Source organism: Ixodes scapularis, unplaced genomic scaffold, assembly GCF_016920785.2.
Source record: "Ixodes scapularis isolate PalLabHiFi unplaced genomic scaffold, ASM1692078v2 PGA_scaffold6__148_contigs__length_123643588, whole genome shotgun sequence".
Lineage (NCBI taxonomy): Eukaryota > Metazoa > Arthropoda > Arachnida > Ixodida > Ixodidae > Ixodes > Ixodes scapularis.
The window spans coordinates 9,881,953-9,906,442 of NW_024609881.1; the positions used below are offsets into that span (position 1 = coordinate 9,881,953).

General features: G+C 44.9%; 1 protein-coding gene and 1 long non-coding RNA gene across 3 annotated transcripts in view; one reads left to right on the forward strand and one right to left on the reverse strand.

The window, feature by feature from the left end:
* The window catches only part of LOC121838432, a 46,203-nt gene extending 30,630 nt beyond the window's left edge, over positions 1-15,573 (reverse strand). Inside the window, exons 1-3 of the long non-coding RNA XR_006078507.1 lie at positions 15,473-15,573; positions 12,281-12,544; positions 11,212-11,265 (exon numbers count right to left, since the gene is read on the reverse strand). This is a non-coding gene — a long non-coding RNA (uncharacterized LOC121838432). The remainder of the gene's footprint in view (positions 1-11,211; positions 11,266-12,280; positions 12,545-15,472) is intronic.
* Positions 1-24,055, forward strand: part of LOC115308667 (zinc finger protein 845) — a 111,136-nt gene extending 87,081 nt beyond the window's left edge. Inside the window, exons 5-6 of one of the 2 annotated variants that reach the window (XM_042294698.1) lie at positions 21,312-22,112; positions 22,530-24,055. In XM_042294698.1, the coding sequence (XP_042150632.1) occupies positions 21,312-22,112; positions 22,530-23,365 (1,637 nt within the window). In that variant the 3' untranslated portion in view covers positions 23,366-24,055. Of the gene's footprint in view, positions 1-21,311 lie in introns of both variants that reach the window. The other variant, XM_042294697.1, reaches the window with a different exon arrangement.
* The last annotated feature ends 435 nt before the right edge of the window (positions 24,056-24,490 follow it).

Consider the following 24,490-nt stretch of genomic DNA (forward strand, 5'->3'; position numbering starts at 1 on the left):
CTAGACCTAAAACTACGCTTTCTGGAGAGCCACATATGTCGGGCATACGAGCCAAGATCTAAGAAACGCATCCTGTCGTACGAGTCTGCCCATTCAAAATTAGTAAAAAGGGGCATTGCTAGCACGTGTTTGGAAGCGGCCCAAAAACGATCTTGCGAACATTCTGTGCAAGACAGCTTTAATTTACAGATTTCGCGCCTGCAGAAGGCAGGTTTCCCACAAAGATGCCTGACTGAGGTTGCGGAAGGACTGCTAAAAAAATTCAAAAGGGCAACAAATCGGGCAAGACAGAAGCCAAAAATAAGATTGGTAATTATCCCGTAGTTGCATGCAATGTCCCATAATTTAAAGAAAGTTGCACAGCGGTTTAGAGTACCCGTAGTATTTTCAGCCCTTGAAAAAATGGCACGCTTGTGCCGCAGAATCAATAATCCCCAGCCAGATATGGAGCATTGCAGAACAAAACACCGGACCAAATATGCTGGGTGTGCCGTCGGAGTGGTGTAGGAGATTCCGCTGACTTGCGGCTCCGTGTACATCGGCCAGACTGGTAGATGTGTCAATGATCGGGAACATGCGGCAGCTATGTGAGCAAGCCCGTCTGGTAATCTCGCCGTTCATTGTAGTCGGTGCCCGTGCTCACCAGTTTTGCATGTGGTTCTGGCGAAGTATAAAGAAAAAATATGCCGAGAAGCGCTCGAGGCTTTTGAGATTAGGGCAAAAGGAGACGCGTTAGTGAACCTTCCCTTGCCCTCTCAGGGAAAGAGTGAATTTATCAAGGGGTCTTAGCGATTGATGTGATGAATAGGCGTTTTTAACGGCCTATATACTGTAAACGACTTAATTTTTGCGAGGACCTAATTTTCGCAAATTGCCCTCAATTCACGAAAAATAGGTCCCGCGAACAATTCCGGTAAAATGTAAACACATTGGAATCTATCTTGAGATCCCACGGCCTTCGCGAAAATTGGGACCCGCAAATTATTCAAAAACTTCAGCTCTGACCTAAATCGTTTACAGTATTATGTGTTTTTTTCATAAATAAACTTCAGTTGCGTGTGCCTTGTCTTGTTTACTCTCCTCTTTGTCCTGTCGTTTTTTTTTTTGGCACTTTATATTCTAAGGTGTCATGATTGCAACATCTGCCTACCATGGCAATTTCATGATTGATATTCATGTGGATATGTCTCAGATGCACACTTGAAAAGGCTGTTCAAGATTCTAGAGACCTGGTGATAAGATAAGGAAACAAGATTTGCGTCCAACTTGCTGCGGATCATGCGGAGCTCCTGGGACATACCATGCAGACACATGTCGTCGTGCATGACGACGTGCACGAACAATAGAACCAAGTGGATGGTACCAATAGTTTCATGCTATGTCTCATTTCCTGCTTCATGAAGATACACTTTATTGCACGCCGTAAAAGACCTCTCCTGGCACGTTTGAAAAATTTACTCTTTTTTTTTTTTAAGTGTGTGTTCCTTAAAGGCCGACCTACAAAACCATTTTCCGCGGGAGAAGAGGTTTCCTCCTTGCCACCCAGAAAGGAGGAAACCCCTTCTCCTTTCCACGGAGACTAGCTTCCGGACCCACCTTTTTCAGGGGAGGAGGACGAAGGAGTGCGAGAGGGGAGGGAGCGAAGGTCGTTGGGGAGCACTTTCCTACCCTGCGGAAAATGGTTTCGTAAGTCGGCCTTTAACTGGTGTTTGTTCAAGACCGTCACACTTCCATCTTCTGGAGCGAAACTCGGGGCACCCGGTGTTTCTGTCACCCCTTTGGGCAGGGCAGCACTCAGCTCCTTACATTTTAGAATGACAAGTTCAAATGTTTCCCTCCTCTTTACATATAGGACACATTTTACCTGCATCTTTAAATCTAGCCCTGTATGTGTTTTTGCTGCCCTGTATCTTTCTTCTTAAAGGGGAACTGACAGGAAAAAAGTATTTTTTATTATTATCTGAAACAATTAACACGATGCCTGGACATTACCGTTGAAAGTCAGAAGTTGGGAACTAAGCATTTGTTAAGTAAAAAATCAATTCCCCAAAGTCGAATTTGAAGTTCCCGCGCGATCCGCACCAGCGCAGTGACAACAAAAGTCGTCCTGCAACTCGAGTTTCTTTTACGCCTCCGAATTGTTGTGTTCGCCCGCATCCGATATCAAACTCCCTTTTCCATGCCCGCGCCTGCCTCCCATCGCTCTGAGCAGACGACACTTTACTTTTGAGTTCAAAGTTTTTTTAGGGTCCTTTCAGCGATCTCAAATTCTTTGAAGTGGTGTCAGGTCGAAGAGAACGCGCAGTGGACTTTTGTGTGCGACGTGAGGGGCCACGTAGCGCTGGTTCTGCTTGAAAGGCTGCCCCGGCGGAGTCGCAACTGAAGTTACGGTAAACAGTCATTAAACCCAGTTTTGAGCATTTGTCAATTTCCTCTTCGAAGTCGTACGTCGTCGGGCACCTAGAAAGAGAACTTCGTCCGATTCTTTGACTCACCGATCATCCTCAGTAATACATGTGCCGAGTGCCGTCATGTTTTCCTTGGGAGGGTAAAAAGTGGCACCTCCTCTATAGGGTAATGCCTAGCAAGGGAGTCTGAAGACCACGTTCATGCCCTCTCTCAACCTTCTCTCTCGCTCAATGCGCCTTGCCGCTAGGTGCGCACGTGTCTTACTGCTTTCCGTGGATGCCATCAACGCCGTGCAGGCCCAGCTGGTCGTGCTGGCTACGTGGAGCCATGGGGCGAGATCGTTGTTTGTTTGGACGAAAATTTATAAAAGAGCATGGGCTTGAGTGTTACACGGAGGATATATAAGTAAGGATGAATATTAATTGTATACTGCATGCAAAGCAGTATAATCCATTTGCCCTTAAGCTGAGACTAGAACCTCTGCCTTTAGCGTGAGCTCGGTGGCTTCCACAGAGCTTTGGTTGCGCTTGCATGCGCATTCACATTTGTGTTAGCAAGGGCAGAAAGCTCGCGTTGAAGGTGGAGTGGTTAGTCTCAGCTTAAGGGTGAACGGAGTATGGGGGGCCTGCAACCGGGTGTGTTGGCCAGCTGGTAGAACAGGGGCAGCGAATGCGCACGCCGCAAAACCTAGGGATGCTAGGCTCAATCCCCACTGCCGTTAGTTCCGACATGAATGAGAGTTGCACTGGAGAGCACGCAACGGGCATCACTGTTGCGTGATGCACGTTTGCTATACCTGCTCCTTTTAGTCATAAATATGAGCGAAGAAGCTACGAAAGCATGAAATGCCTGCTATGCACCCGCATTTGTGGCGTGAAATGAATGAAATGAAATCACCTTTTTACTTTTGCCGGATAACTTTTACATTAAACCTTCAACATTCACTGAATGCCGAACAGGCATCTGTTTTGATCTCAGTTTATTAACTTCTACACAAAAAATCAATGAAATATCGACTTTTTTTTTCTCCCCAACTGACCGCAAAACAAGTTGCAGCGTAATTTTGACGGTCGTAACATACCCTGGCACAGGAGCCGGAAGTTTTCTCGGCTGTAGGAGAATGGGAGCGTTAGCGGAAGCGAGTTGGGGGTGCACAAGTAGGTTTTACTGCTCTGATGGCGCTGATGTCACCGATGCATTTTCTGAACCGGCGCCTCTCATCGCCGCGATAGCCATGGACACATTGCAGCTGAGCGAAATTTAATGAGATATGTTGCGCTACAGCGACAGCATGGGACTAGTCCCATACGCTGGTATGCCTGTTGCGAAGTGCGGCAAGCCTTCCGGTGAATACTCCAGAGGTCAACCCAACGGTCATTGTTGGAAAAAGGCGGCCCGTGTCAGTCGTTTGCAAAGCGATGTAGATGGAAACAAATTGCCGTGGCGTTTTTCGCGACCTCGGAGATGCAGGAGCGAGCCGACGTTAAAAAAATATACGTTTGAACTACGACAGTGTCAGCAAGAGCCACGTAAATACCTATTCACACTTGGAGCGGATGCGCGCATTTGACGGAAGTGCTGTATTCGCGCTGTTGGTAAGCGCTTGGGGACCGATTTTTTACGATTGCATCTCGATACTGACGTGACGCTTGGCAAAGGAAGGTTGGACCGGCATTGCACGTAGCTCCCACGAACTGTTATAGCTTGACAGTGACGTGCAGTCGTGTCAGAATAAAAATGGCATACTAATAACAACGTGTACATACCGTGTTAGGAAGGTAATCCATACGACGTTTATTCAAGCTCTATATCACACAAAACAAGAAGATAGAATCAACGAGAGTCCCTTTTCGACAACAGTGTTCGTCAACACTGCCTTGGAAAACAAAGGGAAGAGATTGACCTGACCTCTTAATCTAAAATTGAGGTCAGCGATCAGACTATAATATGGGAAGGGTCCACAAGGGTCGCGCGGGCATATTCTATTCAGCATGCCAGCCGGTCGTGGGCAGATGGTCTTGGCCAAGTACCGTTGAAGCAACGCTGCCCCGAATCGGAGTGCATGCTAGGCCTATCTGCCGAGCTCGCTAGGTCGGGGTTGCTGGATTCGTGGCCGTTGTCGCTTTTCTCGGGTGTTTGTGGATCCAGCGTTCTTGTTCGTCGTGGTCTGTTTCAAGTACTTTTTTCTTGCTGCTTGAAGTCGGGACGCGCGAGAAGAACACATAGAAAAAAGTGAAAGCCTGTTACAACTCCCTGTAACACCGAATTAGAGCGCAGCTCTTGAGGAGGAGGAGGGAAAGGTACTAGGGGGGTGAAGTGACCTGGGGGGGTCACGTGACCTTGGGGGGTCACGTGACGATGCCGATGACGTCATCAGTGACGTCACTGATGACGTCATCAGTGACGATGACGATGTGGACTCCGATGACGTCATCAGCGATGATGACGATGACGATGCGAATGTCGGTGACGTCATCAGTGACATCACTGACGACGTCATCTGTGATGATGACGATGCGGATGCCCCCCGGTCACGTGACACCCCAGGTCACGTGACCACCCCCAGGGTCACGTGACCCCCGCCGAGGTCACGTGACCTCCCTGATGACATCGTCACTGATGACGTCACCGGCATCCGCATCGTCATCGTCATCATCACTGATGACGTCATCAGTGACGTCACTGATGACCTCACCGGCATCCGCATCGTCATCGCCATCATCACTGATGACGTGATCAGTGACGTCACTGATGACGTCACAGGCATCCGCATCGTCATCGTCATCATTACTGATGACGTCATCACTGACGTCACTGATGACCTCACCGGCATCCGCATCGTCATCATCACTGATGACGTCATCAGTGATGATGACGATGACGATGCGGATGCCGGTGACGTCATTAGTGACGATGACGTCATCAAGGAGGTCACGTGACCTCGGCGGGGGTCACGTGACCCTGGGGGTGGTCACGTGACCTTGGGATGACCTTGGGGGGCCACGTGACCTTCGGATGACCCCAGGTCACGTGACCTCGGGGGTCACGTGACTTCAGGGGGGTCACGTGACCTTGGGGTGACCTTGGGGGGCCACGTGACCTTGGGATGACCTTGGTTACGCCGACGGCGACGGCGACGCCGCTCAAGCCAGGAACGGGCCCCTAAGAGCTGCGCTCTAAAATAAACGTTTGTTGGTCGTCACGACCAATTAACTGAGCGACGCTGTCGACCCTACTGCGCACGTGCAGTAGTTGCTTCGTTTACCAAACGATAGATGGCGCTTGGCTCTCAGCATTATCAAATTTGGCAATTTTCGTCACATCTCTAATTATGCTACAAAATGTGGGTCAGAATATTATTTAACAAAACGTTTAGGAAACATTCGCCGGCTATTTATTGTTTATGATCGCGGTGCTGGTGAGGTAGACTCTTACCCATTAGGCGACGTGGATTCGGCTGACGTGCTGCGATTCCGTGGATGCATCGCAGTGAAAAGGCAGAGAGCTTTCGAAGGAAAGAAAGCGCAAAAGAGTCCAGTTTTCTTTTAAAAGTTCTATAGCGAAGAAGTTTTTATTGGCTTCCTATTTTTGTGTTTTTGTGTTTCTTTTCACACCTTTTACGACGATCAGTGGATGAAATTCGATTTCAGAATAGTTTCATGGTCCCTTTAAGACGTTATGCTTATACTATTTCGCCAGAAGTGTGAGCGAAACCGCAGCTACAGTCGCGAGCATGATGCCCTGGCAATGCTCGCATTTCGTGACGGTTGAGCTCATCACTTCTCTTACAGCACTGAAGAGGTGGATAACGTACGACAGCACAGAACGAACGTTCTGAAACCACTGCAAACCAGTGTGGAACGCGCTGTGACTGTAAGATAGGACTCCTCATTTTGTTGTGCAAACAAGGCGACAGGCAGCACACTGCATGAAGTTTGTGAAATCCCTGCGCAGAAACCATGGAGGTACGCAGCTGATATCACGGGCAAAAATCCGGTCTTGGCAAAACTGTATGATGCAAAACCCTTGTCTTGTTTCATGAAGCTCAACTAATTTGATTGGAATAACCACTTTTCGGAACTATGTTTGTTGAAAAAGAAAGGTGAGAAAGAGAAGAATGAAAATGGAACATGGCCAGTGGACAACCGAAATCGGCAAGCTTATATGTTTCTTGTAAATAGCTGTAAATAAATTAGTTTTCATTAATTAGGGATACCATCTTCATTTTTGCACAAAGCTTTGGTGCCAAAACCCGGGAGTTACAGCTAATTCAAGAGATACTTCGAGGATCTATCTTGGATTCGACAATGACCGAAGCAATGCACTCCGCAGGCCATGGAAAGTCTTCATGGGAAAACAAACTACCCTTCGATCTAAGATGACCAAACTTCTTTCCGGAATCGATTCTTACATCGAGAGCAACGAGAAAAACCAAGGGAACTTTGTCATCTTATCATCAAGACTGTGGAGACTCAAGAACAGACAACCGTTTCGCTGGTGTCCACACTCGTTCTAACCCGCCCTCCTCCTGAGCGCGCGCTCGCTTGACGCGAATCACGAGCAATTAATCGAGTTGGACAACGTCACCGAGCCACTCATACCGGACGGAGAAGGAGAACAAAACTTCGTACGAACGATTGAATATAGTGATCGGATCGTCACATATGTTGCGAAAATTCAAGAAGAATTGGAAAATGTCCGAGCAATGGGATCACAACATTCTAATTCTTTGCTGATGAATAACGACGGAAACCCGACAACGGCTGCTTCATTCATTCATTCATTCAATGCTTTATTTCCAAATTTGTTCTCAAAATACACAAAAACTGTTTGGACCCATAGCCGTTCAGGCTAGTCCGGGGTCCAACACAATATAGGTTCAAAAAGCGGCAGAATACAATAGACTCGTACAATGTGCAAAAGAAGCAAAAAAAAAAATCGCGTTTTAGAAAGTACTTAGCGTAACTGCATTTCATAATCACGAAAGAATCTTTTTAAGGAGGGCAGAAAGTTGTTTTCCAACTTTATGTTAATAGGTATTTCATTCCAAACTAGAGCACCATAAAATGCAATCATATGCATTATGGCATGGCGGTAAATTAAACATATTATTTGCTGCAGCCCTTGTTTGTTTCCTGGGAGATTGAAATTAATTCAAAGAAAGGGGTTCACTAGACTCTATGATCTTACGAACTGTTTGAGCTATTTTTAATTTGTAAATACAACTGAATGGCAACACGTTTAGCGATTGGAAAATAGGTCTGCTAGGGTTAGTGTTTCTTGAAAATGTTATACAGTTGAACCTCGATGTAACGAAGTCGGTAAAATTCGCAATTTACTTCGTTACATTGAAATTTCGCTAAATCGAAATTTGGCTTTAGCATGGAAAAAAAAAAAAATTCCGAAACATTTTACGAGTATGAAAACTCACCAAAAATGACATTTATTTAGGGGCAAAGTAGTCCGCGAGTTTTGCTTGCGCCTTGTCCGACAGTAGCAGCGGCGTCGGCGGCGTCATACGGCGTTCGAGCGCCCAGAGCGCTTGCACGGCATCTTGCTGCCCATGCGACGCCGTGTAACTTCTCAGTACGTCCATTGCGTCGAGCACTTCCCGAGTGCTCGTGATCTCGGCAGTTTCTTCAGGATGGCGTCCAAAACGTTTGCTTTCTCATCCAAAGAAAGAACTTTACGTTTCCTTATGGCAGCAAGCACGTAACTGAACCGCCCGGTTAAAAAGTAAAGCAGTTTAGTTTAGGTGGTGCCAATGTTTCCAACCTACACAGCACTCTTGACCGCACAGTTTACTTGCCCCCTTGCGCCCACAGTGTGCTTGCGCCTTTGCTTTACATCACGCTCGCAAGACGAGCAAGACGATAATCGGTCTTTTCGGTCTTCTCCTAGATGGCACTGCCCGTGCGGTCGCGCGGTCGCGCCATCACGTCGCTCCCCCGCTGAAGTTGGCTCCCGCGCTACCCGCGGTACAGTGGACTATGATGATCAGCGAATGTCAGTGGTGATGCTGTTATGCCGTGTTAACGTTTTGCTCGGCATTTTCTGGCCAGCCTCGCGGAATCCGCTTTGCCGCATGCCTCGCCGGCGCTACCGGCGCCGCATCCTCGGGCAGCCTAGGAACGTTGGAAGGCCTGTCCCCGTGAAGTAACCTATCAAGCGCTCGCATTTGCGCATAATTTTTTTTTTTAACCACAATTTTTTTGCGAAGTTGTTTTTTAGAGTTGATTTATTTATTGCCTTCTATGGCAATGGCGCTTCGTTATATCGAAATAGCAGCAAAATAGACTTCGTTATATAGGGACTAAAAATACATGGGGTCTATGGGCAAGAAATTATGAAAAATAAAATACTTCGTTAAATCGAGGATTTCGTTACATTGAAGTTCGTTATATCGAGGTTCGACTGTAAATCGTATCGCCCGTTTTTGCAAGCGAGTTGCCGGATCTAAGTATGTCGCGTATTACCCCAGGATTCAATACAACAAACCAGCTGACTGTGGACGAATGCAAAATAGAGTACGCGCAAAATAAATAAATCAAAACATTCGCATGCTTTTAATAATGTATAACAACCATATGCAATTTTCGAACACATGTGCTTAATTTGGCTTTTCCGGTGCATCTCAGAATCAAACAGAACACCTAAATATTTATAACAAGTAACATGTTGTAATTCCGTATTATCTAATTGTATAACTATGTCGTCGTAATTAATCGCCTTCTCTTGGAATGAAACACTGTATATTTAGATTTCTTTAGGTTGATTGTAAGTTGATTGCTCGTGAACCATGTCAGTACTCTAGTCAATTCCTCATTGATTTTACCCTGTAATTCGCCTATCGTGTCCCCAACAAAAATCAGTGCCGTATCGTCGGCGTACATTAATGCTTCTAAGTATTTTAAAATCGACGGAAAATCATTTACATAAAGAGAAAAAAAGGATGGGCCCAAGAACTGAGCCCTGTGGTACTCCAGTTAACACCTTTTGAGGGGTAGAGATAAAATTATTTATTACTACGCACTGTTTACGGTTAGAGAGTTAGCTATTAAACAACTCCGACGATTTCCCCCAAAAGCCATACTGGTGGAGTTTATAAAGCAAGATACTATGATTAATTGTGTCAAATGCTTTTTTTATATCTAAATATACAACGGCCATTTTACGTTCATGGAGAGCTCTGTTGAGATGTTGAGTTAAGACAAAAACAGCTGAGGACGTGGATCTATTTGGTCTAAATCCGTGCTGATTGTGGCAAAATATTGAGTATTTAGTTATAAAGTCCTTTATACGTTTGCATATTATTTTTTCAAAAACTGTGTTAATTCTACTTAAAACTGAAATTGGTCTATAGCTGGACGGTGTCGAAGAATCTCCATCTTTAAAAATAGGTACAACTTTAGCTATCTTCAGCTCGTTAGGATATATTCCACTAACGTGTGATTAAACAGGTGTAAAAGATGAATACCTAAAATATCAATATTATCTTTTAATAGTTTAATAGGAATTGTATCTAGGCCTGCGGCTTTACGTATTCCAAGATTCCCAACTACTGATATTATTTCATTAACTTCAATTTCTTGCTTTACAAAGCTATTTGTAATTGGTGTCAATGACTGCTGGGGACCAGGTGCATACGGCAACTGAGCTGCTAGGAGAGGCCCTATATTAGTAAAATAATCATTAAAAGTGTCTACCGTGTTCTGTTCGATTAAATCAGGTAATACATGTTTATTTGGACGAAGGCCAATAGCATCATTGACAGTGTCCTAAATTATTTTAATGTTTCCATCCGCTTGCCTAATTTTAGTTGAGTAATATTCCTTCTTTCTTTTTCTCAACATAGAAACCGATCTGTTCCTGAAATGTTTAAACTGGCTTAAAAAATAATTATTATTTCTATGTTGTGTCTATTTGTGATACCATTTATCTTTTTCCTTTAATACCCCTAAAATTTGGCTTGTCATCCAAGGACAAACCGGTACATTGTATTTATTAGACGTCTTTTTTCATGGCACTCAACGTTATCGCGTTTTTGAGACTAGTAAGGAGTTGTAGTATTCAATGTGAACGTTTTGATTATAAGTGGAGTATATATCTAGCCGTTCTAATACCCTGCAAAGCTGCGCATAATCTATTTTGGTGTGCTCTTCAGGGCGACAAGATTTTCTTTTATGAATGATCTCTTTTTCTAAAACAAGAAAAATGGCCAAGTGGTCAGCTATTAAGCTTGGGTAAACACCAGCATGGGCATCCGTATCAGTATTGCAAAGAGCATGATCAATGAACGTACTGGAGGTGCTAGTAATGCGAGCAGGTTCAGTAATGAAGTTGCGTAAGTTGAAAAAGCAGCGTATAGCTATTATGCATATCACTAGCCAGATCAATATTAAAGTCCCCAACAACTACAATACGATCATTCTGTCCATTAGGCAATGCCGTAAGTACTGCCTCAAATTTTACAAAAAAAGAGCTTACTAACAAGCTTGGAGGTCGATACACTACACTGACTATTACGCCACAATCAAGCTATATAAAGAGTGCTTCAATGACATCATCACTAATAGTGGCACGCAATAAAACCTGGAAAACAATATTTTCTTTTGCAAAGAACGCGACGCCTCCACCTCTCGTATGTGTATCACGTGAAAGAGATGATAAATTGTAGCCATGCATAACAATGGTTTCATTGTTTTTTAACCAAGTTTCTTTTACTGCGATTTCATCAAAACCAGGCACATGCTGGGAAACATGCCCAACTAAAGAATTAAAATTTTTTCGTAAACTACGTACGTTGCAGTGGAAAATCGAAAGCTTATCTTCGTTCTGTATCAGTTGTTCAGCATGCTCAAAAGTGAAAGACATGATAATTGTAGTACAAGTCTTTGTGTCAGGTTCAGAACAGTTACACCACCCTGATCAAATCCCCCTCACATGTGATCTGCAAGGCAGGCGAGTTCTCTGGACCTTGCCCTGTGACACCCAAACATATTTCCTGTTTTTCTCTCGCTTTGCCTGGCGAGCTTTGTTTAATAATACCTTGTTTTCGACACAAAGATCTTCATTTATATAAAGTGGATCATTAGCCTGAAATCCAAGGTGGGTGGTGTTTAACCTCGTCTTAGACGCTGATAGCCGCCTGTCACGCACCCCACGAGAGGCGAACGTTACCACAACATTGGGTTTCTTTTTGTCCCTCGACTGTACCCAATGTACAACGTCGATGTCACTCTCAGATACCTCGGTTCCAAGACATGTAGCAGTTGCCCTCACAGATGCTGTCAGGTCCTCGTTTGTCACAACTGGAAGCCCTTTGATTTCGACATTCATATTCCTACTGTATTGTTTCAGTTCTACTATTTCTCTCTTTGCTTCACCGAGCTCCCTGCCAAGCTGCTGGTTTTCCTGGAGTAGCCGAGAACTTTGTTTTTTTACTTCCGTTAACTCTTGGCGGAAGCCCACATCCTTCTTGACTTGCTCAACATCCTTGTTCAGGAATGTGATCGATTCTCGTATACCAACGAGCTCGGCATGGATCTCAGTGTTCGCACTTGACACCTTCGCGACATCTTTTTTATGTCTGTCGCAAATGCATCTAGCTTAAGTACTAGGTCGCTTAGAACACTGACGATTTCCTTTATGCTATTGGGTGGCTTCTCTCCCATAGCCTTGGCGACATTACTCAGGTTTCCAGGATTTGAATCTGCCATAACTCTAAGTTCCAAACACAATAAAAAGTTATTTTGCACCCCGCTACAATAGCTATACACAAGGCAAAACACGGTGCACAGAGGACACTTGTGGCAGCAACAGCGACAGCAAAATCCAGACTTTTAAGAACTTAAAAAGGTAAACCACCAACCTGTAAAAATGCAGAGACGGTTATCGAACATCCTTCTGCTGTCACTGCCACCACCAAAGTGATCGTAACACTCGCAGACACCGCCCACTCGGAGCGAGCGATAGCAAGTTCCGCAGTTACGAATAGCCTGTGTAGATGGCAGTCCTGGCATTGCAGTGTAGATATGTGGTGGAAGGCACACCGTTGTGTCCACGGAACTTGGCTCAGGAAGCGTAGCAATGCCGCGCGGCGAACCTTGCCCGAAGACGCCTTAAGGGTCACCAGCTGTAAAAATGCAGAGACGGTTATCGAACGTCCTTCCGCTGTCGCTGTCACCACCAAAGCACTTTGGAAGCTTCACTTGGCAAGTGAAGCTTCCAAAGCTTGAGCTGCTCTAGTTTGACGACCAAAACATCTCATGGCAAGAGTTCTGGGAGCAGTTCGAACAAGTGATGCACACAAACGACCAAATAACAACGCTGGACAATTTTGGGTACCTTAGGTTTGTGGCGAAAGGTGAGGCAGCAATGGCCATCAAGGGTTTGCTTCTCACATCACGGTGCTATGAGGACGCTGTGCTTCTGTTGAAAAGCGATTCAGCAACGAGAATTTCGTGGTCCAGACACACATGCGGAAGCTCTTGGATCTGCACCCGGTGAGAGACATCAACGACGTCTGGGGTTCTCGTAGGCTCTACGACACCGTAGTCTCCCATCTGCGAGGATTGGAGGCACTAGGACTGAAACAGCGGACCTTCGGTGCTATGCTGTTTCCAGTGGTTCAGTGTGCACCGCCGAAAAAAATTCTGCTGGAATTTAATAGACGATAGTGAACAAACAGACATCGGACACTTCAAATAGAAGAATATCCATGAGATTTGATGATTCTCAGAAATGAAGAGCAGAAACAAACACCACTGAACGAGGTATCGTGCCACTATTCTCGCAACTGCTTGACTTTTTGAGAGTGGAAGTCGAGAGCCACGAGAACCTAGCTGCCCAATAAGTTATGGACATGAAACAGCGGCCGCGTGAATTAAGAACGGAGAGCAGTGAGAAAAAACGAAGTCATGGAGAATGCCATCAATCCACAGCAGCGATACTACATCAATCGAGATCCTCTAGCTGTTTTCCATGCAAACAAAGAAAAACATATGACAGCTGCCTGCCGTGCTAACATTTTGATTGAAGAAAAGAAGAGAATGCTGCGTTTGGGAAGACAATGCTTTCGCGGCCTGAAACCTTATCACTGCTCTAATGAGTGTAAAAGTAGCATGCAATGCACAAAGTGTTCGAGAAGGCATGCGACAATGATGTAGGATCTGGACTACAAGTCACCCAAGGTAGACTAAAACGCGACGAGCATTCCAGTGAATCTGGAATCCACAAGTGGAGCCGCCAGGCCAAACGTCCTGCTTCAGACCGGAACGATCTGGTGTGCAGGGGAAAACAATGCGAGCCTTTTTCGACAGCAGGAGCCAACGTTTGTTCGTTACTGAGAATGTTTCTGAACGACTCAAAGGCTAACTCTTGGGACATGAGACGCTGACAGTCGGTGTGTTCGGTGGACATCAGTTCGAACGAGTATTCAACAGGGTGCTCATCTTGGCCCAAGACGACAAGATCTACCAGCTTGTGGCTCTTCAAACAGACATAATATGTGATCCAAAGATACCGATCCCAGAACCCAGCGTGAAGAAATTACTTGGGCAATTGAAAATGGTCGACACAACTAACGATGAGCAACGAGGCGATATTGATCTTCTCATCAGCTCAGAGCATTACTGGGATCTTGGGACGGGAAAGACCAGATCATCAGAAAAGAAAGAGTCAAAGCGGTAAAAACAGCATTTCGATGGAGTATTCAGGGCCCCTTGTGAACAACAGTTCAAGACATACACTGTACGCAAACGATTGTCCTGAGCATGTCCGTGGCAGAGTCTGAAAGAGCAAACTGCTTGGAACGGTTTTGAACACTTAGAGTTTTTTTAAGTGACCGAAGACGAAGGAAACAACTCGACAGAGCAATGAGTGCTCAACTCCTTCAAAGAGAGCATCAAACGAGTTAGTTCACGATACGAAGTTGCTCTTTCCTGGAAGCCAAACGTAAATCTCGACAGCAACAGAGAAATAGCAGAACAACGTCTAGTACAGCTGGCCATTCATCTTCAAAGAACACCAGACCTGCTTTACGGATACGGCAATGTCATGAGACAGTACTGCTCAGAAGGAGTGGCAGAACTGGCAACGAGGAACGAAATTGAAGATCGGATGCCGACCTGCTAATGTCACATCAGGCTGGGATTCGATAGTCAAGCAGTACAACTAGGCTTCGCATTGTATTTGACGCTTCCTTGCACGGACAGAAGTCGAAGTCTCTTAACCAAAACATGTAAAGCAGACCTAACTTGACCGCTGACCTCGTTGCGTTGTTGCTCAATTTTAGAACTTAGAGGATAGCTTTGGTGGCAGATATAAAAGAAGCATTCCTGCAGATTGCGATACACGAAGATGACGGGACGCATTGCAATTCCTCTGGTACCAGACAACGCCGGAAGCAAATGAACCAAGACTGAGCGTGCAAGTTTAGGCGCATGACAAGAGTTCCATTTGGAACAACAGCCAGCCCCTTCCTGCTCGTAGCTATACTCAAGCATCATCTGAAGAACGTGGAAGAATACCCAAATTCGGCGACGCTGCTGGCAGATTGTTTGTCGATGACCTTCTGATGGGAGCAGAAACTGAAGAGGAAGCACTAAGGCTTTACCTTGACCCAAAATCTATCTTCGGAACTGCTTCCATGACACTTCACAAGTGGGCCTCAAATAACCAGACCATGGACAAATGCTTTGTGAGTGATTGTTGCAAAGTCATGCACTTGGGATATCTTACGGGGGTGTCCTAAAGGTGTTAGGATTGACGTGGAACTCAAACACGAATCACCTGACTTTCACCACATCTACGACTACACAACCAGATCCTGGGATGAGTAGTCTAAGCTCATTATAACAGACCTGGTTACAACAGACATTTGGATATAGCATACCAATTTGTGAAGTTCGGTTCGTTTTCCTCTATGTACCATTGACTCAACTTCATATTTGCATACAACATACTCCTTTTACAACAGACCGAAATGTCAGTAAAAATCAAGGTCTCTCATAATCAGCTTAGACTGTACAAAGAGATTTGTACTCAAGACAACAGCACGTACTATGTACGACCCCCCTTGTATGGTTGTCACAATTCACTGTTAGAGCAAAAGCTCTATTCCAAAAACTCTGGCAAAGACACATAGAATGGGATGAAAAGCTGCCAAAAGATTCGGATGCAGACTGGCCGGGGTGATGGGGTTTGTGAAGAAAACCACCCTGCACGTATTTGCTGACGCCAGCCCGAGCATATACGGAGCAGTGGTCTATATGTATCACAGATGCTAATGGGTTTTTTATGTCGACCATCTTGATGAGCAGGTCGCGAATTGCTCCAATCAAGCAGCTGACACTAGCGTGGCTAGAGTTGATGGCATGTCTGTTAGCAGCCAGGCTGCAGAGCTATGTCATGAGTAGTTTAAAGCAAATGCCAGACAAGTCATTTCTGGACTGACTCAACTATCACTCTATTGGGTTACAGGAGAACCATATTTATTTATTTATTTATTTATTTATTTATTTATTTCAATACCTTCAAGGCCACACGGCATTACACAGAAGGGAGTGGGGGAAAAACAAATGTACAAAAAATAGAATTCAACACATATTAGTTAACATAATAGTTTTCAATGGCAGACTTGAATGCAGGAGCGTCTGGGATTGTGGCGATGGAGGTGGGCAGGTGGTTCCAGTCATTAGTAGTTCTTGGGATAAAAGAATCAAAAAAGAATCCACTCCATATCAGTGGAAGCCATTTGTGCAGAACCACATTATAAATATTCAATGCCTCACAGACATCTCTTCTGGGGACACTGCCCCGGAGTGGAAAATCCTGCAGATCTCATGACAAGAGGGATCAGTGCTAATCAGCTGGTTGACAGTTCTTTCTGGGGGGAAGGAACTTTGTGGATCAAAATGCATGAGAACTTCTGGCCACACCCCCTACTATTAGGTGACTCTCAACCAAGAGCATTGGAGAAAATAACTACAGTCCTTCAAGCAGCGAGTAACACTGCGATTCGTGCAGTGTGGAACATTGAACACTACAGCGATCACCACATCTCTTTCTGGTGACAGCATGGATTATATGCTATGTCAACAAGCTAAGGCATCTGTACAGTAACACCGGTAAACTAACTGCCACTGAGCTTGATTAGGCCAAAAAGTACTGGTTACGACACGCGCAGCAAGAGGACCTTCACTGTCAAATCGAGTGTACTAAAAAAGGTGAACGCATCCCTTTGGACTCGCCTCTGCAAAACATTTCTGTGCATGTCGACGACGGTAGCCTTCTCCGTGTCACCGGGAGGCTTCAACATAGTGACAATCCGTACACTGAACGACACCCGAGCGTACTGACCAGTAGACATTGCTTGAGAGAAATGCTTGACCGACAGTCTCACTGCCTAGTAATACACAGAGGAGTACGAGATACATTGGTACAACTCGGAGAAAGCTACTGGGTGGTACGAGCACGACAGCTGGTAAAAAGGAAAATAAAGGAATGCATAACATGCCTACGCTTCAATGCCTGCCCGTCGACAGAAGTGACAGCTCCGCTTCCAATGGAGACCGAGTTGACACAAGCTCTACCATTCGAGGTCAGTGGGGTTGATTTTGCAGGGCTGCTGCTGGTAAAGGAAGAACACAGACTTCACAAAACCTTTTTGACTTCATTCACATGCACCGTCACCAGCGCGATCCACTTAGGGCTCATTCGAGACATGACAACTGACTTATTTTTGATGGCACTTAGGCACTTCATCTCACGAAAAGGAATTCCTAGTGTCATTTATAGCGATAATGCCTTATCGTTAAAGAAAGCTAACAGAAATCTTTAACTTTCAAGCGCTATCGTGATCCTGAGGCTCTGATTACTTTTCCAACGCACGAATCGTCTGGAAGTTTATCCCATGGTGGGGCGGATTTTACAAGCGCCTCATCGGATGAACGAAACTCTCATTGAAAAAAGCAATTGGTGCCAGATTTTTGAATTTCAACGAATCACAAAACAACACTGACCGAAATTGGGGCGGTGTTGAACTCGAGACCGCTGACACACGTTTACGATGACCCCGAAAAACCAGAGCCACTTTGTCCCTCTTTTTTTTTGATGGGCAGACGACTGACCATGCTGCCACGCATGGAGAAGAGACAAGTTGACGGTGTTTACACCGAACTCGGCAAGCTCTGGACTCACCAACAACGGACAACAGAAACAACTGGCATCGATGGAGTAGGGAATACTTGGCGGAGCTTTGGAACGCGCAAGGCCAAAAGGAGCGTCGGGAAAAAACCCTTGAAAAAGGTGAATTGGTTCTTAGGGACAGCTTCCGGCCTCGACAACACTGGAGTATCGCTAGGATACAGGTGTTTCCAGGAAGAGACGGAAAGGTGCGATCATGTCTACTCAAAATGCCGGGAGGCTTAACGCTGAAAAGACCTATACAGGTTTTGTACCCCCTACAGATTTCATAAAAAAATTGATGCTCTCACTTTGGGGGGAATTCGTTGCAAAAAAAAAAGTGAGAAAGAAAAGAATGAGGATGGATAATGGGCAGCGAACAACTAAAAGCTGCCAGCTTATACATTTCTTGTAAATAGCTCTAAATAAAAAACGTTCAGCCTTTCCACTCTTATGTAGAAGGAAGACCAGCGAAGCTGTACTCGATACACTGTTGCAACGCGCACGTGCCCGATTCCCTCTTCTCGCCCGACGCCGCCAATCGTGGATACGCCTCCGGCGAACCAGAGTTGGCCGCACACGGCGCACGTGACGCCAAACGGATTCTTCACGAACTGCCTCCGGAACCTCGCCGTCACACCCGGGAACTGTTCAGCCGGCGTGGAGTGCAGTCGTCGCCGGGCCTCGCGCTTGCACTTCGCCTCCGTGGCACAATCGTCGTCCGTGGCGTTGGCCCGCCGGTGCCCTTTACATCGCTGGTTCTCTTCTCGGCAGCGGCTTTCCAGGCGAGCGATGTGCTCTTTGGCAATGCAATCTGAAGCACTGGACGCAGTGGAAGTAAAGGCGACAGCGGCTTTGCGGCAGTTGCAGACCCATTCGTGCTGCTGCATACGTCGCCGCTCCTTCCGCAGCCTGTCTCCTTTCCGCAAAAGAGCGCACGGCCGACCCATCACGAGTCCAAACCGAAACTGATAAGAGCGTAGGAAACAGCGCGCAAAACACGAGGGCGAAGAAACAAACGTGACGAGCGCTGCGTTCGTTACTCATGCTTCTTCTTCGTCGGTCTGTTTTTCGCACTGTTTTCTACGATGAATTTCCACCAACGCGCCCAACTATCCATTCTTCTATTATAGCTGGAAAGGTTGCCGCCATCTACGAGCGACGGCGGATACCATACTGGTTGTGTGCTTGCCACTGTCGCTTATTGATGGCGGTAGCTGTCGAGATAGGTTTGTGTCGACATACACGGACACAATCCTGGGGAACCTAGCCCTTAACAGCTCCGCTGTAATAGTTTGCATTAATTAACAATACCATCTTCTATTTTGAGCAAAAACATTTGTGCTATTAAATTAATTTTAGTTAAGTAACTGCAGCAGTAAAATAAAACTACTGTGCGAGTGTTGTTTTTTCACAGTATTACAAGCAAAATATTGATCACAGTTTCTTTATATTGCTTCTTAACTTATCATTTTTGCTTCCCTCACCTACAGTAAGTTTTATTCCCGATTCACTCCCTGCATCTGATGTGTTATTTTGAAGACACCTCACGGAAGAGCATGATAAGCTTTGAGAGGCTTTGTGTGCTCCTCTGGCGTAAATCGTTGGGATGGGATGCGTGCACCGCCTGGTGTTGCAGGCGAAGAGCCAGACAGCCCGGCCCTGCTGGGCAAGAGCGGTATCTGACAGGCATTACCCTAGAGGAGGCACTGATAAAAAGCCAGGAGGTGACATCACTCCAATCTCCGACTTTCGGTATTTAAAAAAAAGAGTCGTAGTGCATTCGCAATTGAGTTAAATAAACGTGATTTACGAAGGCCGTTATAAATATTATAGAAATGTCGCTTAGAAAGCTTCTAAATTTCATCATTTTTAACGTCGCAAATAAAAAGAAGCGGGAAGGTGAGAAGAGGGAAAGAACAAAAATGAAAAAGGCATGCGCGTACGGGAATTTTCGTTTTCTATTGTATTTTTTTGTGTCCATGACTACAACTTGCATCGTTTTACAACAAAAAATACTACCTTTGGGGTGTCAGTGCCTCTTCAAAAAACACATGCAAAGGAAAAACAAAAATTTTGAAAACTGCCTGGATGGGAAAGGATGCCATAAAAGGAATTTATAACAGTAAAAAGAATGTTTGAGCTATATTTACAGTGCAATACAAATTTGTGGCTGGTAAACGTGAAAGCTGCCACCGGTCATGTGGTAGACCTGTGCGCCAGTGCCACTGCTGGAGCCATTCAGCACTGCCGCTGAAGTCCCCTGAACCCCTATGCCACCGCTGCACGCTGCCGGTTGAACTGATTGAATGTGCTTCTTTACGACACCACCACCGCCACCATAGGGGAACACTTCAGTGCGCCACCGCCGTCAATTTCTGAGCGGCACACAGGTCTATCACGTGGTGATGCGCTCTCGGGAGTTTCCTTTGGGCTCTGAAAGTTACCTATTAATCTTCATTCTTTTGTTGCACTTCAAACGAAAATTAATAAGTAAATTTTAGAGACCATAGGAAGCACCATGTTACCATAGTGGCGACTTTTCCGCGGGCTCCTGGGGGTGCCAACTGCAAATTTATTTCGTGGCGTAAATGCAACTTTAAATTTTTTTTTCTTGTGGTAAATCCGTTTTAAAGCATCCTTTTATCGTCCAGGCTGCTTAAAAAGATTTTTTTTGCCTGTGTTTTTTAAGACTTGTACTGGCCTGAGCCAGCTAAGTACTTCCTTGGGAAATATTGCCTTGCCAAGCTGTGCCCACAGTTACCGGACCGTCTATCGACCAAAACGTGGCTGCCCGTGAATGTGCATAGACTGAAGAGGAAAGACAAGCTAGAAAAGCGGCCACATATCATGAACCTAAAGACCATCTTAACATAAGGAGAGAAGAACAGGTTAGGCAGTTGACTGGGAAGCCCTGATAAATAAAATTATTGTTCAATGCGAAGGCCATGCCTTTCGGAGGACACGCAATCAACAGCTGAAAGTAGTGACTCTCGGTGAACTCTGTAACTCAAGGTCTTTACTAGGCTCTTTTCTTTTTTTTTTATTAGTGGTTCCTCTTGTGATTGTAAAAATGTGACAAACCTGCATGTATTGACACAGTTTGTTCCCAAAGCTAACTGTTCATAGTCTGGACTGCAGGTTTTAATATTCACAAGGCAGGGTTGCCTGAGGAGGGATTGGTCCCCCAAATTTTGTCTACAGTGGAGTGTCCATATCAGCGAGATATGACTGCATCACATGTTGAAATACTTGAAGGAAGATTTTCTATCTGACCTGCCATAATCAGTCATTGGCCAATTAGAAAAAGTCATATCTGACAGTCTCCAGAAATATTGTTTTTGTTGAGCTCTCTGAATAATGAGGTATTCAGCCTCCAATTAGTATTCAGATCCAGGTTTTCACTTTTCAAGACTACACTTGTGACAAAAAAAAATTCTGGTACCGGAATACTTCCCAAAGCAAGATTAGTAAAGTGTAATTTAGAAATAAAAAATACAAATTGTTTCCTACGATTTTTATTTTTTTTAAACTGAAGGCTCTCCTTAATGGTGCCAGTTGCATTTGACTGCTTCTGTGAACCGAATTCCAAAACACAGCAAAATATTATACTACAGCTGTGGCAAAACTGCATGAATGACTACTCTTTTCCAGACTAACTGGCTATCTTGGTTGGGCTTTCCTTGTGTGTCAATACATATGATATTTTCTTGTAGGTGATGGAGCCACATTGATAGGGGAAACCAGCTACCCACTGAAAGTCACTGAAGACATCTGGTTTGGATGCTGTTCCTGCACCTATGTCACCAGAGATCAGCGTGAAATTGTGAGCCACCTTTCTGCCCATGGTGATGAACAATCCAAGTGTCAGCATCCTCTCATGCCTGGCTCTGAGTTCCAAGTGCTCTGCAACACTCGAAAGCACAAGAGTGAAAAGCCATACAAGTGCAAGCTTTGCCCCCAAACATTTGCTTATAATTCCCTTCTGACCCATCATAATCGAACACACACTGGTGAAAAGCCATTTAAATGCATGCAATGCCCCAAAACCTTTACTCAGAGTAGAAGTCTGATCTACCACAATCAAGCACACACAAGTGAAAAGCCATTTAAGTGCAAGCTTTGCCCCAAAGAGTTTGCTTGCGATTCCCTTCTAAACTACCATATTCATTTGCACACTGCTGAGAAGCCATTCAAGTGCAAGCAGTGCCCCAAAACCTTTGCTAAGAGTAGCAAACTGATCTACCATAACCAAATGCACACAGGGGAAAAGTTATTTAAGTGCAATCAGTGCTTTAAAGCCTTTGCTCGAAATTCCCAACTGACAGAGCATAATCGAAAGCACACTGGGGAAAAGCCATTTAAGTGCATGCAGTGCCCCCAAGCCTTTTCTTACAATTCTTCTCTGCAAAGACATAATCGAACGCACACAGGTGATAATTTATTTAAGTGCAAGCGGTGCGCCTTAACATTTGCTGAGAGTAGCAAACTGATCTACCACAACCAAACACACAAAGGTGAAAAGCCATTTGAGTGCAAGCAGTGCTTCAAAGCCTTTGCTCGAAATTCCCAACTGACTGAGCATAATCGAAAGCACACTGGTGAAAAGCCATTTAAGTGCACGCAGTGCCCCCAAGCCTTTTCTTACAGTTCTTCTCTGCAAAAACATAATCGAACACACACAGGTGAAAAGCCATTTAAGTGCAAGCAATGCCCCCAAGCCTTTTCTTGCAATTCTCCGCAAAGCCATAGTCAGATGCACACAGGTGAAAAGCCATTTAAGTGCAAGCAGTGCCCCCAAGCCTTTTCTCACGATTCTTCTTTGCGAAGACATAATCGAATGCACACAGGTGAAAAGCCATTTAAGTGCGAGCAGTGCCCCCACACCTTTTCTCACAATTATGCTCTGCGAAGACATAATCGAACGCACACAGGTGAAAAGCCATTTGAGTGCAAGCAGTGCTTCAAAGCCTTTGCTCGAAATTCCCAACTGACTGAGCATAATCGAAAGCACACTGGTGAAAAGCCATTTAAGTGCACGCAGTGCCCCCAAGCCTTTTCTTCCAATTCTTCTTTGCAAAGACATAATCGAAAACACACAGGTGAAAAGCCATTTAAGTGCGAGCAATGCCCCCAAGCCTTTTCTCGCAATTCTCTGCAAAGCCATAGTCAGATGCACACAGGTGAAAAGCCATTTAAGTGCAAGCTGTGCCCCCTAGCCTTTTCTCACGATTCTTCTTTGCGAAGACATAATCGAACGCACACAGGCGAAAAGCCATTTAAGTGCAAGCAGTGCCCCCAAGCCTTTTCTCATGATTCTTCTCTGCAAAGACATAATGAAATGCACGAAAAGCCATTTAAGTGCAAGCAGTGCCTCCAAGCCTTTTCTCACGATTATTCTCTGCGAAGACATAGTCAAATGCACACAGGTGAAATGTTATTTAAGTGCAAGCGGTGCCCTTTAACCTTTGCTGAGAGTAGCAAACTGATCTACCACAACCGAACGCACAGAGGTGAAAAGCCATTTAAGTGCAAGCAGTGCTTCAAATCATTTGCTAGAAATTCCCATCTAACAGAGCATAATCGAATGCACACTGGTGAAAGGCCATTTAAGTGCAAGCAGTGCCCCCTAACCTTTTCTCACAAATCTTCCCTGCAAAGACATAATCATATACACACTGGTGAAAAGCCATTTAAGTGTGAGCAGTGCCCCCAAGCATTTTCTCACAATTCCTATCTGATGCAGCATAATAAAAGGAAACACTGGTGAGAAGCCATTTAAGTGCAAGCAGTGCCCCCAAGTCTTCTCACAATTCTCTGCAAAGCCATAATCGAATACTCTGGTGAAAAGCCATTTAAGTGCAAGCGGTGTCGCATAGCCCTTTCTCTAAATTCGTCCCTGCAAAGCCATAATCGAACACATACAGGTGAAAAATCATTTAAGTGCAAGCAATGCCCCCAAGCCTTTTTCATAATACCAGTCAGATCCCCCATTATTGAAAACAGTGTTTAAGGGGAATGAGGGTCTTTAACTTTTTTATTTTTCATTTATCGTGCTGAAATGTAGTATACTGATGTATTTCAGTGGTGATTTTAAGTGGATTTAGTTTTCAGATAGTTTTAGTAAATCCTGAGCTATCAATAAATACTGCAAACGACTAAATTTTCGCGAGGACCTAATTTTCGCGAATTTTGCGAATCTCCTACAATTTGCGAAAAATACATCCCGTGAAAAACTCGGGCAATATGTGAATGCTACGGAAGCTACACTCGATTTGCGAAAATTAGAACCCGCAAATAATTTCAAGTTTCAAGCTTTGGCTCGATTCGCAAACATTTGAGCCCGTGAAAATTAAGTCGTTTACAGTATTAATTTCAATTAAGCCTTCGTTATGAGTTGTTAGCATAAAATTATTCAGAAGATATCAGAAATGTTTACAGCCCAATAAAATCTGTTTCAAGTTCCTCCAGTCTCCGACGTCTCTTTTTCATATACCATTTCGGAATGCAGCGCAATGCCATCACATGCATTAAACAGCACAAAAAACATGATGTCACCTCCTACGTACGTAAACCAGCTGGAGGGCAAGAATTGGGCTACGGTCAGAACCGACGCCAGAAGCCGCCACTCTCTTATGTGCCGCGGTAGGGACTTCCACTTGGTAGTCAATTTCTTGGCAAAAAAACTGCTACAGTGGGATCCCGGCATCAGGCAGGATGGCGGAGTGGGAACATTCTAAAGAGCTGCTCTGCCCGCAGCGCATTTGCTTCAGCGAAGATATGCAATGGAAAAGAAAGACAACACAGCGGAAGCCTTGACTGTCAACCTTTATTCCTGAGGAACAGTGAAACAGAAGTCTGATTACATACTTATTATCTACAGATTTTGTTCGAG